Below are 18,604 nucleotides of genomic sequence, written 5' to 3'. Positions count from 1 at the left end.
CAAACCAGTGTTCTGCCTATCACAGCGGATGAATACTAAAGGCTGAGCCAGAGGATAAAAGTGTGTCTAGAACAAGAGTTAAGAGTCATCAATGTTTCAGTAAGGCTGCATTGTGCTGTGTTTTACATCCTATTGCAATGGATGCCTAAATCAGTGGTGGGGAGAAAAAGCTGCTGAGAGATACAGCTGGAATGAAGAAAAAGGGGCACTAGGGCCCAGCTAACCTTAAAACAACCACCTACTGCGAGGAACTCCACAGTGTCCGAGTGAATTAGAGCGGCCCTGTGGGATGGCATGGCTGATATGAGTGAATGGCAGAGTGAAGAGCAGTAATGGATTATCTGACACTCATTTCATGACATCACGACAACCCCACCTGCTTGCTCAATGTGAGATCCTCGTGTGACTTTCCACTGGACCTAGTAAGACCATGAGTCATTATACTGTACATCAAACAATTTACATACTGTACATTATCCCATTTAATACACAAAGGCTAAAGGTATGCTAGCTTGCTGAGCAGTTAAAGAACAGAAAATATTTCATTTCAAAATCTATAGTCTTGTTTTACCATTATAACATATCATACCAATGTAAGATGACAAATCATATGCCGAGTGTGTAGGTTTCATAATCAGGCACTCAATAGAGCAAATAGGTACCAGTTAACAAAAATATGTTCTAAGAACACATTGCTAATGTTACCATTAAGCTATAATAATCTTATTTCTGAATGTTCTCTGATTATTTTGTTTTTTTCATGGTAATGCAATTGTTTAGGAAACATTCCATTTTTTCAATCTGCAAACATTTTGAGAACATTACATTTGAATGTTCTCTGAACATTCTGAAACAAGTAGTAACATTTTTAAAAAAGTTAGACGAATGTCCAACTAAAACGTTTCAGAAGAAAAGTGTATAAATGTAGATATGATGTTTTTGGGCTAATGTTTTGAGAACATTATTAAAGACCGGATAACAATGTACAAAAATTCTATTGATGTTATTGGAAGAACGTTTGTTCATAACTTTGAGGGAACCTTTTCCAGAATGTTTTGAGAACATTGTTAGCTTGGGTTGACCCGTTTGTGCAGGGAGACTCAATTGTTAATGACACTGTTGACGTCTGATATACAGCGCTGCTGTGTCTGACAGTGAATATTGAGAAATATCTGATCGCTGGATGTCGGGATCAACCAAACAGAATCAAATATTCCAGAGAGTTGCGTAATGAGCTCCCAATAGTTGTACATTTCTATGCATTACTCACGACAACCTCTAATATGCATAGCGTAGTATCTAGTAAAATAATATGGATAACCTAATGTGAATTGGGAAAGCATTACATCCCAGAATTCAAAATAAGCTTTCCTCAACACAAGGGCTTAAAAATGAGCCTTGCCACGGTGCATCTGTGTGAGATGTTTGACAGCGAGAGATAAAGCTTGCATAAGCAGGATGTGGCTAAGCTGAAGCCGTTCCCCAATGAGGCGGTGATCACCTTCAGCCGTTGAGAGAGGAAAGCCAGGGGGAGATGAAAACGGGCAACTCAGTGTGATTAGGTATGTGCTTTCTGTACAAACAATCAAGATGGCAGATGTGCCACTGTGAATTACCTTGTAATGTTAGCGAACGCTAATCCCTCAGCACATTCGTGCCCTTTGCTCCCTTTATCAAATAATGTCTGCTGATATGAGCAGAGTGTGTTGTCAGAGATACCACAGACAAGGCCATGGGGAGAGGAACTGTGCTATTAGCAGCCTCTTGAGTGGATAGAAATCATACTAACTTTTTACTGTTATAGGGGTGATGTGAAAAATCAACTAGAACTAACTTTCCGTTTACAGGCTGTATGACTGTATTTTTTCGAAACCAAGTAAACACAATTGGCTCCATTGAGCAAACAATCATAGTCTAACATGTTATATTGGTGTGATTATGTTTGACCTTGTTGGTGGAGACTTTCCTTTAAACTCATTTCAGCTCCAAATTATTTTAAGCATGTCACCATCCACAGGTATTTGTCTAACTGCTTATGCAGCATATTTGACTAGTCGTTGAGTAAATGGTTATTTAAAGAAATAGTTAATATAGCCAAACAGATTGGCCTCTTAATTTATTGGTACATGGGATAGTATGAAAATCAGAATATAAGAAATTACAATTTTTAGAAAGTTTAATTGCCTTTAATGTGTTTGTTTTTCTACTTTAGAGTAAGGTGATGATCTATGACATTCTTTTCATGGATTATTTCAGCACTGTTATCTTTAACAAAAAGAAAAACTAAAATGATTCAAAATAATATGTTGCTTGAAATAATGCTGAAATAAAATAACATGTACATTTAAAAAACTGGAATGAAAATTTGACCTGAAGGAAAATAAGTACTAAAATGACTAAAACTGAAATAAAGTCTATTAAAGCTAAAACAAGAAAACTAATTGAAATGACAAAAGCACATCATAAAATTACTAAAACTAAAATGAAAACTGAAAATAGAAAAGCTAATTCACAATATTAATAAATACAAAAATAGCATATAAACAATACTAAAATAACATAGGCTATTACATTTGTATAGTGTTAGTGGGTTAAAGGTGGGGTGGAACTATATTTGGCGTGTGAGATTTTCTACTGTGTGCCACAGCTGACTGAATTTGTAGCCGACAGACTGAGGGGTTTTATTTTTAACAGTTCAAGTTTCTTGACAAACTCAGTTTACGTTGTCTCTTCCAGGTCCAGATGGACAGCTCCACTGATACCCTTTGCTTATTCATTTCATGCCAGAAAGAATCAACATTCTGAATGCCAAAAGATTTTCCTTGTCTTTTAGCAATATTCTCTTTTCTATGGTTCGGGTCCAGCGTCACACCCTCCAGTTTAGTTTGTCCTTTATCTAGAATCTGCACTAGGAGAGATTTGTGGCTCAGCTGTTCAGTTGGTACTGTGTGACTGAATGACTTTTATGTGCTAATGATTCTGTTTAATGAAACCTTGTAAAATTCTGCACATGGTGAAGAAAGCATAATTTAAAGACTTGGAGATTTCTAGCTCACTAAATTGCAGCACTGACGGCTCTGCTTGGGCCTTTCTCCATACTTTCTTAATGATTCAAGCTTTCCAGTGTACGTGGCAAGTAGAGCATGTTTGTACATTTTTCATTTCGTTTCTGGCACGGAGATAATAAAAACAAAAGACTTTAATTAAAACATATATACGAAAATGAATGTTGACAAAATAAAAATGTCATAAATTATGTCTATCATATAAAGAAAACATGACTAGAAAAATAATAACCAATCACATCCTACATGAGATTAATCAGATAGCCTATAGCCAACATAAAAGTAATATTACAACTTGCAGAAAAGGACGCGAATGCGCACGTGAACTTGACTAGGTTTGTCTGAATGTGTAACTACGTTGTGGATGCGCTCTTTCCCTTAACAACAATGCTGAAACACTGGCGACTAAACTAAAGCATAAAGAATTTACAACGTTCTATTAAAATGTTGTTCTCATTATAATGTCAAGTATATGGCAGATTGGCACTGCACATCTTGCACTTGTAGTTTCATGATCAAAGTGATTCCAGGCGTCACTGCACGCTTTCAAATCCATACTTCCACTCTATTTCGCAGGTCTGGACAGCATGCGGTCCTTATGTTAACCAATCAGACCTCTGGTACCGCCCTAAATGCCGCAGTAACCAATCAGAAAAATAAATAAAATAAAGATATACATTTTTGGTCACGACGATCATCGTTTTCATGATTGATAGTCGCAGCGCTAAATGGCAAGATGGTACAGTTTTATGTGACATTTAAAATCATTTATGGAAATATCTGTCGCAGACCTGATCGGAGATACCTATTTGCATTATAATCTTACTCAAATGAGTACGAAGACTAAATAATTGAGTAGGCCTACAGCAAGTAGCTACTGTAATTTTTAAAGATATAAATTAAAAATGGATAAAAAAAAAAAAATCAGGTAAAGCTATTAGCTTTTCCAGTTCACAGCATCACCATAGCAACTCTCTTGGAGACTAAATACTTTATAAAATGGCAATGTCATAGGCCTACATCTTTGTATGGTAGAATGATTGCAGCAGTAACGTTAGCCTAGCTGCCAGATATTGGAAATAGTAAAATAAATACCAGACAACAAAACTCCAGGCCATTAATCTTTATCATATTTACATGACTCTTAAAGTTAGAGCGTGGCATATAAGTTACAGATATATAGACATTCTGAATTTTTTTATTTATGCAAATTTTTATTAGGCCTAACGTTAATACGTAAGTGGGCGCTTAATTTATTATCCTACCTCTAGCAGGTGGTTTCTCTGCTAGTAGTGGCAAAGCAGGTCCATATGCAGTGTACACTTACATTATGAAGGTTACAGGAGGACATTTGGAAAGATCAGAGGCTCTCAGCGGCTGGGGAAAATCTCCCGTTTAATATAAAGCTGAAGTAGCACGGAAAATGAGAAAGCGTTACTCTGTAAACCAGCTGAACAGCACTGCCATCTAGAGGCGCCTACAAGCCACAACCATCTGCTGGACTGGTGAGAACTGGAGCATATGAGGCCTCCTTCCAGTCAGAATCACTAATTACGTGTTGAATTGCCTGTCACAAGGCGTATATTTAGTACTGACGGTGATATTAGTCTTAGTAATGAGTCTTTTTCTCAGCCTGGATGGTTTTAGTCTATCACCAGGAACATTAAGGTAATAACAAATCCTGGCAGGCTACTACTTCTCACCCCTGCCTAATCAAAGCTATCCATTCAACACATGCAGTGAGGTCTGCAAAGAAAACTATAGATCTCCTCAAACACCAAACCGCCCGTAAGTCAGGTAAGATCAGAATCTTCAATCATGGATGTTTAGTGTGGAAAGATCTGTACTAAAAGAACGCAAGATGGCAGTTTATTAAGCATTAACTAGCGTGACTGTAATATTGCAGAAAGCATTCATGTTTAAGCGCTTGGTTCAATTACGGGCACCTTAAGAAAGATTCCTACTGAGATGTTTTAGCAACTCGACGATGAGCTCCAGGGGGTCTACTTCAAATGTTCTTATTCCGCCCCTCCAGTTAAGCCAATACATCAACACCTTTCATAATGGGAGTGGGGGAACGGATTCTGACAGCTGGTTTGTTTGCCGTCGGATTATGTTCCCGCCATGTTTCTTACACAAAGATGAACTAATATGTATATATATATATATATATATATATATATATATATATATATATGATGCTGGTCAAGCTCCATCCCACACACAGAATAATAAACATCCATTAAGCCACTACATCAACACCTCTCATAATGGGAGTAACGTATTTTGACAGCTGAATTGTTTGCTGTCGGATTCTGTTCCCCCCATGTTTCTTACACAGTGAGGTTCTAATATTCATCAATCTGATTCTGATTAATTGGCCATGATAGCCTAGTCTCTGCAGTGACATTTAGCACTGTTGGGCTTTTGGGCGACCCAAGTTCAAGTCCCGGCTCTTGATTTTTTCTCTATCCCATACTGTCCTATCATAATAAAAGGCAAAAACTCCCAAAAATTATTCTTTAAACTGTTGCCATTTAAACTCCATCCACACACAAAATAGAATCAGCCTTTTTTTAAGCATCGGGAGTCTGATAAGACGAAAATTAGAAGCAGAAAAAAGAGAATTGACTATTCCCTTTATTAAGAACCCCTCCCTATCCCTTCTGGCAGTGTCTGGTGGTTCCACAATCCCCGACCCGGCTGCTTGATTGGCGGAGCCGTTTTCCACAGCACCGGCTGTGATGTTTTTTTTCTTTCAGGGAACATACAATTCCCATGGGCTTAACAGATGATTGTTTTGTAGACACTCTCCTCTTTTTAAAAACGTAGTAATGCTCCATTAATTGAATAACTAAACTTGTCAGGTATTTAAATGCCATGACAGGTTAAAGGATAATTAATGCATTAACCACATGAAACATTTTAATATTGAGGATGGCTGCTATTTTTGAATAAAAAGCATTGAAGCGCTAATGTTCATTGTTATGACATGAAGGTGAAGTTTTAGGAGCTGCAGTCAGTATTATAAAGAAGAGCCAATTTAGGATGACAGGCATAATACTGCAAGGTTAAAACTTTAAATCCATCAATGAGACTACTGCTTTATAAATGAGCAGTGTCAGGACCTTGGATTTCAGCTAGGAATAAAAAGAGCATGACACAACACGTGTAACTCATCAACTAAAAGAGGAATAAACTATCAAGAGAGAAACTTAATAACAAAGGACAAGCAATCCCATCTTTAAAGCAAATCAGTTTATATAGTTTGGTTTACAAAAATGTCTGTATACAGTATGTAATTTTCTCCCAGTACAAACTAACGCATGACTCATTCAGTGAGAGCATACAACTAGATGTATTTACAGCGCAAGCAATCATACCAACAAAATAAAAATGAAAACGTAACCACATGTACTACTCACTACTGGTAGCCACTACGGTTGAAGAGGTAGCTTCCACAGTTAGACAATGCATCCCATTTTTGATTAGATGTGTCCTACAAAAATAATTTACAACATACTGACATCTCTAAACCTCTCTCTCTCTCACACACACACACTTTGGAATTCTGTCAGTTCTAGTAGCTACGACCTGCAAGGCTTGTCAGTTGATGCCAGAGCTTATATGACTGGCAAAATGGCATCCACTTTGCAAACATGTTAGAAGACCAAAGGAAGGTGTTGACATTCGGTATCTAAGGCAAACAAACACACATTTCCTTTCACTTGAATTCCTGAACATACATGGACAAAGGTATACAAGTAGAATCATTATGATGAAATGTTCTATATTCCTGAACACAAAGACATACTTTGGTCCCCTTGTCCATCCCACATGACATAGCTTAATGGCAACATCAACATCAATATATTATACAGCTGATCACACGGATGCTACTGTATGGATGTTAAGTGTAGAGGAAAAAAAGGGTTTTCATAAGGACAGGCTATGAATTTTAAAGACCTTGGTACAAAGCATGTAACATCAGCTCTTATGTAGGGATGCACAATATTCAAGATCAAGATATTTTCATTTATAAGATTTTTTATTTATAAGATACAATTTTTATTTTATTGGGATTTAACAATATAGAAAATTAAATTTTGCATGCTCATTTTTCATATTTTTGCAGTCATCAAATTCTCAATTAAAAATCTTTAAAAACTAATAATTTATAACACTGTTAAATGTAATCTTAAGAAAATCTTAAACTTTTCATGTTACATTATGTTGTGATGTTTAAATTCAGTTTAGAATGTAAAAAATTGATTTTCACTTTTAGAGTTTTATTTTTAATTTATTTTTAGACCTAATAGTATAAATATTAATATATATAGTTTATCAACCATAACATGACTAACGTGAAACCCATTTTTTTCACTACCAGTGTACAAAATACATATCAAAATGATCTAGTGACTTAATAGCAGAATAAAAAATAAAAAAGTGTAGTTTGCCATTCATTCATCAAAGCATTTCCATGTCTTAAAATAAATTATTAGAAACTTACTAGTGATTAAGGAAGCGCTCTGGTCAAGACATCCAAAGGTCATTGTATAACATAAATTAAATATGATTTCTTTTCATAAACAGTTAATAGAGTACTGGCATGACTGGATCACTCTTTTAGCTGAAGGAGAGGACTGTTTTTAGGATCACTTTCAGAAAAAAACAGGCAAGGAATGAATGCTTTTCAACATTATGGCCAACTTGAACTTACTCAGAAATGAGAGGGCATGAACAAGACAGCATGAACATTACATTCTCATCGGCAAACTGGAACTCCAGTATAAGGAGGAACTTTGCTACATGGACAGTCAGGCTTTATGATGACAACAAGGAATAAGAAAAAAGACAATCAACAATGGCACATATATCCCTGCTTTAAATCGAAAGGACAAACGTTTTAAAGAATAAAAAGGGAAAATATATTTTTCTCTTCTAAAAATGCCCCAAGAAAAGAAACAGACAAGTTCTACACTTGCAAACTGAAAGGCAGGCACTGGGAGATAAGATTACTGAGTCCATCCTACTGTCAATCACCCCTGGGTGCCAATGCAACTGAATTTGGCTGAGGGGGACAGGAAACAGAAAACAAGACATGTTGTTTGCTGACAACATTTGGCTCAGAGAGTCTTTCTGTATTGTCAGATTCCCTTTTCATGGATTTGGTCTATATTCACTCAAACACACACACACACACACACACACACACACGCACACGCACACGCACACGCACACAAGTGTGAAAAGTGCTTCCGGTCTGTTTGTCTCAATGGCTCTGCAGCCACGTGTCCAGCCCCTCCCTGTTCTCTGTCCTTGCGGAGCAGGGACACTCCACACCCTGGAGGACTCTGTGAGGAAGTGAGTGTGTGAGTGCTCGGGGCTGTGAGCTCAGTCTGTCATGCGGGGGAGGTTATAAGAGTAGTGTACTAAAGGGAGGCCGCGGCTCTGACAGAAACAAGCTCGGCCGCAAGCCTGAACCTGCTCCGAACTGTCTGACACAAACGAATCGCCCTCGTCTCCATATTCTGACTGGGCGGAAAGCGTCCCGGTGTCGGGCCAGTAGCCCTCTGAGCTCAGGCACTGAGATGCGTTCGCCATCAGGGCAGGGCAGCTGTGGGACTTCACTAAATGTCTGCAGGCTGAGGAAGAAGAGGAAGCAGAAGAGGAAGATGTCCTGATGTGGAGGGCGGGGTCACAGTGTTCACACATTCCCCGAGTGTTGCTGTGCAACTTTGTGTACATTCCGCAATCGCTAGACAAGCCTTCGCCGTCGTCAGATAGCGCCGAGCCTCCTGCTACCGTCCCTTTAGTGACCACTTTACCAACCAGCCCGCCGCAACCTCCGGCCCTCCCCCGTCCTCTAAGCCGAAGCCAGTCATATCTGAAGGAGGGACTGAAGCAGACGTACAGCACAGGGTTCAAGCAGGCAGAGAGGGGAAAGAATATGAGCGTCACGGATTTGGCCATCTCCGGTCCGCCCACTGCATTACTGGTCCCGGCCAGCAGGGGAGCGAATGAGAAAGCCGCTACAGGACAGAAGAAGATGCAGTTGGTGAAGATGAGCCAGGCAATATGCCTCACAGACCCGGCCTGCTCGGGGTCAGCCAACTGGGCACGACCCAGTCTGCAGTATAACCGCATATAGACAACCGCGCTCAGCAGGTACGCTAGTGTGTTCAGTAGCACCAGGGCCACTGTGAACCCCAGACCTGGTCCGGGACCTCCAGAGAAGGGCAGGCAGAGAGGAGAGCCCATGGCAGATTCATGATACAGACTGAGGCAGGCCGCCGCGATAGATACCAATCCCAGCAGGAGTGCAGCGATACCAAACCTTCTTCGTCGTTCCCTCCTTTCGCTACTGGACCTCAGAGCTCCCGCCTTCCCCATCAGAGCCCTCACAGCAAAGCAACGCTCCACCGCAGCTAACGCCAGCAGCAGGACAGCCCACTCTGATGAAAACACAGCAAGGAAGCCCACCACCTGACATCCGGCACCCGTTTCCCACCACACGCCATACTCTGCAAACGAGCCCCAGGTGACGGCGTCCAGGAGTGTCAGTGCTGCCACGTAGACCCCTGTCAGCAGGTTAGTGGAAGCCAGGAGAGCCACCAGGAGTCGGGATGGGGAGAGAGGAGAGGTGCGTGGAGAGAAGGTGGCTGCAAGCACCAGGCAGTTGAAGAGGAGCGCCACCAGGCAGATGAACCACACGGTCAATCGGATCATCCAGCTTCCCAACAAGTGTTCACAAGGTTTAAATGCCCCTGAAAGAAATGCATGAGTGTATAAAAGGCTAAGTCAATATTTTATGTTTAAAAAAAAAAGATTAAAGATCCAGCATTTATTTGATCAAAAATACAGTAAAAAAAATAATATTGTGAAATATTATTACAATCTACAATAACTTTTTCTTTTCTTAAAATGTAATTTATCCCTGTGATGGCAAAGCTGAATTTTCAGCATCATAACTCCAGTCTTCACTGTCACATGATTCTTCAGAAATCATTCAAATATGCTGATTTGGAGCTCCTTACTGACCCCAAACCTTTGAACGTTAGTGTACAATACATAATAGGGATTATTAAAAATAATAAGGATTATTAAAAATGAAACAAAACGGCCAATATGGTACAGATGTTTTGTGCATCCCATAGTAAATATGTGTTATGGTGGTAATAATTCTGTGAGTAGCTTGTAACATTAGATTACCAAGAGTTCTCTGGCTGTAGCAAAAGGAGAGAAAAAGAGACTTCTTTGTATTTACCCGGTGAGGGTGAGCAGTGCATGACTAGAGGAATCCTTTCCATCTCCTCCTCACCACCTAACAAATACATTTATAAGCATGTCAACTATGAGAAACATAATACCACACATAAACACAGCCAGACCACCTCATTCAATCACATGTGAAGCTGCTGAGCTGCAGCAGCTATATGATGTATAATGCTGTGAAGCTGCACATACACCAGAAGCTGCTGAGCTTAACAGCATTATACTATATGACAAAAAGTCATACCAAATGTATTTCTCCGCTCGTCATCCTCAGCTGGGTTAACTGCACTGTCACAAGTCACAAAAGCACAACACTGGTAGGCATAGGGAACCGTAATGGACCTTTGGGGACAAAGACAGAGATGGAGTGAGAGAGTGAGAGGGAGTGAGAGAGTGAGAGTGAGAGAGTGAGAGTGAGTGAGTGAGAGTGAGAGAGAGAGAGAGAGAGAGAGAGAGAGAGAGAGAGAGAGAGAGAGAGAGAGAGAGAGAGAGAGAGAGAGAGAAACTGATTAGGAAGACATGAAGAGTTACTTAATTATCTGGGTTTTGATCAAAGAAAGGCTCAAGGTCTCTGATTTCTTGAGTATACTCTGAGTGTGATTACAGAGAACGGGTGAAGGTAAGGATGTCACATCATTATTCATATAAACTGAACTGGGACACAGGAGCAACCTTAATGACCTGTAATCAGTCACAGGCACATGAGTAAGGCTGTGAAGAGCTCTACCTGAGTTTAGGCAGACTTTTAGACATTAGACCGTTCCTCAGTTCCACATTTCCAGTCAGTTTAAGCTGGTTCAGTGCACTCAGTCCTGCGGTAGGAACACTGGCTAGGGAGTTCAGACTGAGATCCCTAATGGCATGATGGAAAAACGGCAATTATATTCATGTACACACACACACACACACACACAGACACACACACACACACACACACACACACACACACACACAAGAAAGCCCCGTATGGCTTTGTTGTTTAATCAGAGGCAGAAACTGCATCAAAGTACTTTTAATATCTAATTAAAGAGCAATGTATGATAAATTAAATCATGACAATTATATTTTCAATTTCCCAGCAGTTTTTCCACTGAAATACAATGAATGTGAATAATTATGAGAGCATACAATTTGACTAAACACTCACAGGTTGGTGAGAGCGCTGAGAGAAAGGAAAGCATCTCTGTGGATGAACTTGATCCGGTTTCTGCTCAGGTCTCTGTAGAGCAGTGTGAAAACAAACATACACAAGCTAAACATATACAGATGGCTCTGGGTAAAGATTCAGATTTCAGGGATCTGGCCTTGTCTAGGTTCACTGTGAGGAGATGTGATTAGTGAACTGCTATTCACTTGATTGAAAAAGTCATTAGCTGGTCATTTTACACTCATGTGTTGCTAGGTGTGCCTTAAAGCTCTCTTAACCATTTAAGACACCTTTATAACAGTTAAAGTGCCATCTATGGCATAGAATAATGTGACACATGTGCACACCCAATTTCATGAAGTTCTACGCATATCAGGCAGAAAGAGGGCCATTTTCAGCCATTTCATGGAATCTGCCATATAAATGCAGCATTTTTACACTTTTTTAACAGTAATAGCCCCACTATGGGTCGATCTCCATAAAAGTTTGCATGCTTCTTTAGAATCATGTGCCACATGTGTTCACCTAAGTTCTGAGCTTTCATCTGTGATAGGCTTTTGGGTTGCCTACTTTCTAAATGACCCAGCTATAGCTATCCAAAGGCCAAAGTAATTTTTTTTCTTTATTGACCTAGAGAATCCAGAGAATTGTGACGCAGGGGTTTTATTAAGGTTGAGCCAAAAACCTAGGACTAATTAGACAAAGGTGGTTTTTGAAATAATCTCCCATATTTAACAATTGACAGCAACTGTCCTAGAGGCAAAGTTGCTCAGGATGAGGAGTTCTACCACACAGCATGAACGTCGTGGGTGTGTGCGAAAAATCGTGCAGTATACAATCCTTTACGCACGTGAAAAACGCGAAGGCTCCTCCCACTTCTAACGTTTTAGCGCCCCTTAGAGATATTTTGATAATTATTGACAATCAGACTCCAGAGAATCTTGCTTCACTGGTTTGGTTCCGATCGGGCCAAAAACCTAGGACTAGTTCGGAAAAGTAGGTTTACATTTTTTTTTGCCAGGGTGACGACTGAATTCGAGTCATGCATTTTGTCTGCCTTGACCAAAGGATTCCAATGATATAAGACACTACGCCTAACGGTTTAGGAGTTAATAGCGAATAGCGATTTCGTACTTCTCACTATTGTAGCACCCCCCTGTCAGGCCGATCAGGGAAAGCCTTGGTGAAGTTGTAGATGGTGTTTCAAGTTTCAAGTCTCTACGACCTACGTTTTGGTCTGCCCGATCACTTTTAGGAGAGAATGCTGATCCAAGGAAAATTTTACAATTACAATAGGGTTTCAGCGCTATGTGCCTGAACTCCTAAAAACAAGGCACATATTACAAATGTTAACTGGCGGTAAAGAGAGAATGTGCACTTCTGTTGCATGCTCTTGATTACCGATCATTCACTCAGCACATGTCATTTGGATTAAAACGAAATCGTATATGTACTGTAAGTAAAAACTTGAACTGTTACGTGATTTATACATAACGAGTGGTTCCTTATTACAGGACAAGAAGTTTACTGCGCGCAAACATCTGTAGCGTGCCCAGAAAGCCTTGAATAATGCATTAAATTCTCTTTCACGTCGGTATCAGCCTAGCTATGAAAAAGTGGTAACGGTGCATCCCTAATAATAATTATCATCATCATCACAAACAATTCTTCAATTAATATAGTTTATTAGACCATTTACACTAATTATTATTGATAAGACTCTATTGAATACTTTATTCTGACTGGTTAATTTCATTATTTTGTGGCCAAATATTTTTATGTTATGAGTGCTTAATTGCATAATTGACGAACTACAAAACATTTCCTAAATAACTGTGCTAGTTTCAGGTCTCTCTGTTGTATCACTCCACAGTCTCTTTCTTCTCACATAATGAAATCTTCCAATGAATTCAAATCAATATTTCATGTCCATTTATTTATTTATGTGGTAGGTAGCCGTGTAATATGTGTAATAATGTAGGATCATCTAATACAAGAGTGATCACCCTCTCTGGGATTGTTTTGTGAGAATGACCTGCTGAATATACATTAACATTTGCATACACACACATTTACGGCACAGTAATTGTTATTACTTACAGCACTCTAAGGCTAGTCATCCCCTGGAAAGTTCCTCTGTCTATCTGCTGGATTTGGTTGTGCTGTAGACTTCTGCAGGACACAAAGTAAAAAAAAAGCATATTCATAAACATAATTCAAAATGTAAGTACTGAACATTGCATAAACAGTAGAAAAACGTAGCACGATTACGGAACTTACATGTCCTGCAGTCTAACACAGCCCTGAAAGGACGGCAGGTCTCCAATGTCATTATAGGAAAGATCTCTGTCAGAACATACACACAAATGTTGAGACACTGAGCTTGTGAGGAATGGAAATGTTTTGATGAAGTTTAGACAGGAACTAAAGGATGTGTGATGTGTTACAGCAGTCAGGCTGGGAGCAGGCCTGCCTCTGGCTCGCTCTCCTCCGGGAGGTCATTAGACATCACTTTAAAACATCCCCCTGCAGCTGTGCCTCTGACAGGCCACTGCGCACGTGCCTGTGAGGTGGATGACGCTTGACTGATGCACAGTTCGCTTGTGTGCGATGGAGTGTGTCTGTGTGTATTTGAAGCTGATGCGGAAAGGGGAGTGTACGTTATGACTGACATGCTGAGCATATGTTAGTATCTTAAATGACAGCACCGGCTTGAAGGCTTTTCCATGACCATGTGTGAGTGTTTTGAGTGATGGCTAACCTTTGCGTGTAAAGGGGCCTGTGACTGATGATTAATTACGGAGCGCTCAAGGCTGTAACTGGCACATCACTGGGCGCTCATGGACATCTGACTGACATGTGTTACAAACTGTTATGAGTGGTATGTCACTGCTTAAAAACATGCTTATGTGTGCCGTAGCATATTAGTTTATGGTTACAAAGTGTCATTTAGTGCTAATATCATTGTGTATCTGATGTGTTATACTGTTGTGTCAGCAGTGTGAGTGGCACTGAATTATGAACCGTGCTCATGCATCATGTGTGACTTACAGTGTTCGGAGCACATTCAGATCCTCACACAGGTCTGCTGGGATGCTTTTGATTTTAGTTCCTGTTAAAGTCCTGAACAACACAAGATACATTAAATGTGAGTAGTGTTTTTGATTAATTTATACTGTAGTTTAAACTTTAAAGGCTTGTCATTTAATATTTTTTGTAATTTATTTCAGGCTGTGCTGTATGACATTTCCATATTAGGAAACCTTACATAAATGTTTTGCAGTTGATTTTATTTTAACTGACACTGTTCTTTGCGTATGTTTATCCAGTGTAAAATAAACTCACAGGCTTTCTAGATTTATTGTTCCAGTCAGGCTGGGGAAATCCTGCATCATACTGGCACCGCGCAGCATTCTGAAATATATAACAAATTCAAGAAATTAAAACTCTGTGATCATCAGTTAGTTAGAAAAGCTTTATTCTATTCAAGTTCCAAAATTGAAGAAAAAAGCATTATTAAAGTATCATATATAGGCCATTATATAGAAAAGTGCATTACGGAAAACAGCAAATCCTAAACATCAACTATACTGGTTTGGAACAACCACATTTTAATTTTGGGGGTGAATGATTCCTATAAAGTTGAATAAATAGAAAGAAACATACAAAAGCAAGTAAACACTGTAGTATTCAGGTCAGTCATTCAAACGGACACCTGCCAGTTACACACTAATATGTTAATTGTGAGTGTCATTAATTCAGTTCCAGAACAATGATTGAATAATGATTCTGCTTACAGAGAGTGCAGGTCTGACAGGTTCTGGAAAGCAGTAGTTCCCACGAAGGAGAGAGGGTTGTCAAAAAGATGGCTGAAGACATAATGGATGTTTATAGCCAAAAACAATTAATCACAACAATATTTCAATGAGACAGTGTGTGTGTGTGTGTTCCATGACAGTGTGTTCAGCGTTTGCTTACATTGTGCGTAGCAGGGGATTCCTACTGAAGGCTCCCTCAGGGATGGATGCAATGCTGTTGCTATGAAATCCACTGGCAAACAGGGAAAAATTAAAATCATTATGAAATCATTAAGCTAAAAATCTTTAAGAAGCTCTGTGAGATGAGCACTCTGAGACATTCTCCCTCAGGATTCATAACTGCTACATCACTGATCACAGCTCAATATTATGAAGCACTTCTAATTCTTAACACTAGATGGCAGCTTGACACAAGTAATTTTTTTTAAAGCTCTCTGGATTTCTAAACACAATGGTGATGAGGTTAACAAACCTACACCTGTTTGGGACTCTTGATTTTGAGTGCATTATTAAACTATTCTAATATTCCTTGATTTTAAAAAGGACTCCAAATGTTTTATTTTTATATATAAAAATAAAAAATGCTGAAAGCAGCACCTGAAACTTCAAAACAATTAGATTTTTCTCCTCTCTGAAAAAGATGTTCAGAAATCCCCATTTTCTAACAACATTCTAATCTGGTACACCAACCATCTATATCAAAAACTAACTTCAAAACAAGTGGCTGAGAGGAACTATTAGAATGACTGTAAATGATTGTTTAAATGTGTGTGTTTGGAGATACGCACAGTTCTTTCAGCTTGGGCAGTGTCTGAATGGCCTCTGGGAAGGTCTTCAGATTGTTGAAGTTTAGATCCCTAAAAGGAGACAGGGCAGATGAAAGTTTTTCATATTAGAAGAACCTCCCTTGTATGAATGAAACACTTGAGCGAAACCACTACCATCACTAATATAGAGGAAACTCTTTGCTCTTTATACTGTACATTTAATAAAGCAGTATAATATGGGCCACCTCTGTTTCAGCTCTACGTTTAAAGACAGCCCTAACTGAAGATCATTTTTTGCCAAACAACAGAAAAGGAACAATATGAAAGATGGAGAAAACAAAATATCTGTTGAGAGAAATCAACTCTGCTGTTTACAGAGGCCAGTCAGGACAGCCGGTCTGCTGATTTCTTCAGTGTGTTATTGTTTATCTCAGCTGCCACACGATACAACCTGGCATGATACTTCCTCTCTACCCCCTAATGCCCCTGTCTGGTGTCCCACTCTCCTTCCCAGGGGCACAGGACGTTGGCGTGTCCTCATCCTGTCCTAATTATGGCCAGAATAAGTAAATAAAGCAGAGTCAGCGATGGCTATCTGCCTTCCCCTTCCCCTCGCCTCTTCCTCCCTGACGCAGTGGATGCTTGCTAAACGAACTGTGGTAAGTGGAGAGAGAGAACGGAGGCAATAAGGTAAAGCCGAAGGTCCTAAAAGACTCCTTTGTCCTTTATCAGTATACTGTAAATCCTGATCAACTCAATTCAAGCGAAGAAGACAGCACACTTACTGCATCTTTTTAAAATGAGCTATTGCATTTTACTCTCTAAAACATTCAGAAAAACAACTGGCACATTTTTATTCAATGTTATTTTGACACTTCAAAATGAAAAACATTACATAACGTTTCAGGCTTAAGGTTAGGGATCTCGGTTCAATGGATTACTCAACCTTTGTCTCTGCTCGCATACCAGTGAAGTAACTCCATGTCTAGTGTGTTCTCTACTACACTGCATACTGGTATTCAAATAAATGTCAGCTGAGGCATCCTTCTGAGGCTCCCAATGTTCTCTGCAACCCTGAGTCTTGCAGAAGAGGGCAGCAGATACATATACTAAACACCACACAGAGTAACTACACTTGTGCCCACATACAATCTCTTGTAAAAAATATGTAGTATGATGCTATTGATGACAGACCCACTCTAGCAGATTACAATCTCTTTAATGACAGGAAGTGTGATTACATGTGTAAGTGAAGGGGAACTCACAATGTCTCCAGGTTGTCCAGCCCATTAAAGCAGTTTTTTCCAATCTCCTGAATCCGATTATTGTGTAGATGCCTGAACGACACGGACAAACAAGATTTTAGAAGCAACACTTATATATTAATTTACACACAATCATTTTAAGTTGGGTTTCTAGATGATGCCAATAGGCTGATAATTATTTTGATGGTATGATGATGAATGTTATATTTTGTGTAAATGAAAATAAGTAAATTTTTTAAATAAATATTAAAAATAAAATACTCAAAAATAAAACCAATTATTGTAAATGTTAAAAGGGAATTCAGGCAAACATTCACTTTTTGTTCACTTTGAATGTTGCTAATTACTACATTTAACAGCGTTAATGTTTTTAAAGATTAACTTTGTGAGCAACATATGACGGCAGGTGACCTTAATATAAAAATAAGGGAAATGAGCATGTACTATTAAATATCTAATGTCCACCAATATAATACTTTTTCTTTTTTTTAAACCAAACACTAATATCATTGATTATCAAGAAGGTACTCAATATAACACTCATCACTAATTTTAAGATGTACATTTTCTTGTGCACTTTTTTGATCCTCCATTAAATTTTACAATTTACTTACACGGTGTGTTTGGTTAGTTATACAGTGAGTTCTGTGTGATAAAATTACTATATGCACTAAAAAGAGGGCCAATAGATTATAGTAAATATAACCTGAGAGGTATTAATGAATCCATTTATAACCATTCAGATGACTAGGGATGACTAAGGGATGTCTATTTTGCTTGGATTTTCCAGTCATTAAAAAGATGCAATTCTCAGCAGAACATTAACACAAACATTTTCTCTGAACGGATAACTCCTCAGTAGTTCTTCTGAGCACTTCACCACACAGGTCTGTGTGTTTGTTCAGTCTACTTAACGGATTAATTGGCCTCCACTCCTAAGACAAATATTTTCCAGCAGCTGGAATGTAATTGGAAAATCAGACCCACAGAGAAGCTTCCAGAAGTGAGGCAGTGAGAGAGAGAGAGAGAGAGAGAGAGAGAGAGAGAGAGAGAGAGAGAGAGAGAGAGAGAGAGAGAGAGAGAGAGAGAGAGAGAGAGAGAGAGAGAGAGAGAGAGAGAGAGTCTACAGCCTCTGTTTGACTTTGCAAGACACAAGGGTCCATTTTGCTTTCCCGTTTTCTCTCTCTAAATTCACCCATCCACGCTGCTGTTTACCTGTGTGTGTACTTAACCATGTGCAAGTGTATTTGTATGAGTGTTTTAC

The 18,604-nt window shown here is 39.2% G+C and overlaps 1 protein-coding gene across 1 annotated transcript in view; it reads right to left on the bottom strand.

Moving 5' to 3' along the window:
- Positions 1-6,308: 6,308 nt before the first annotated feature.
- The window catches only part of lgr4 (leucine-rich repeat containing G protein-coupled receptor 4), a 63,085-nt gene continuing 50,789 nt past the window's right edge, over positions 6,309-18,604 (bottom strand). The window contains exons 7-19 of the mRNA XM_079866899.1: positions 17,341-17,412; positions 16,097-16,165; positions 15,469-15,540; positions 15,288-15,359; positions 14,836-14,904; positions 14,542-14,613; positions 13,771-13,836; positions 13,591-13,662; positions 11,491-11,562; positions 11,071-11,196; positions 10,588-10,685; positions 10,336-10,392; positions 6,309-9,835 (exon numbers count right to left, since the gene is read on the bottom strand). Of these exons, the coding sequence (XP_079723025.1) occupies positions 8,463-9,835; positions 10,336-10,392; positions 10,588-10,685; positions 11,071-11,196; positions 11,491-11,562; positions 13,591-13,662; positions 13,771-13,836; positions 14,542-14,613; positions 14,836-14,904; positions 15,288-15,359; positions 15,469-15,540; positions 16,097-16,165; positions 17,341-17,412 (2,290 nt within the window). The 3' untranslated portion in view covers positions 6,309-8,462. The remainder of the gene's footprint in view (positions 9,836-10,335; positions 10,393-10,587; positions 10,686-11,070; positions 11,197-11,490; positions 11,563-13,590; positions 13,663-13,770; positions 13,837-14,541; positions 14,614-14,835; positions 14,905-15,287; positions 15,360-15,468; positions 15,541-16,096; positions 16,166-17,340; positions 17,413-18,604) is intronic.

The sequence above is a fragment of the Squalius cephalus genome (assembly GCF_949319135.1).
Source record: "Squalius cephalus genome assembly, chromosome: 3".
In the NCBI taxonomy this organism is placed as follows: domain Eukaryota; kingdom Metazoa; phylum Chordata; class Actinopteri; order Cypriniformes; family Leuciscidae; genus Squalius; species Squalius cephalus.
This window is presented reverse-complemented; position numbering and strand designations above follow the sequence as displayed.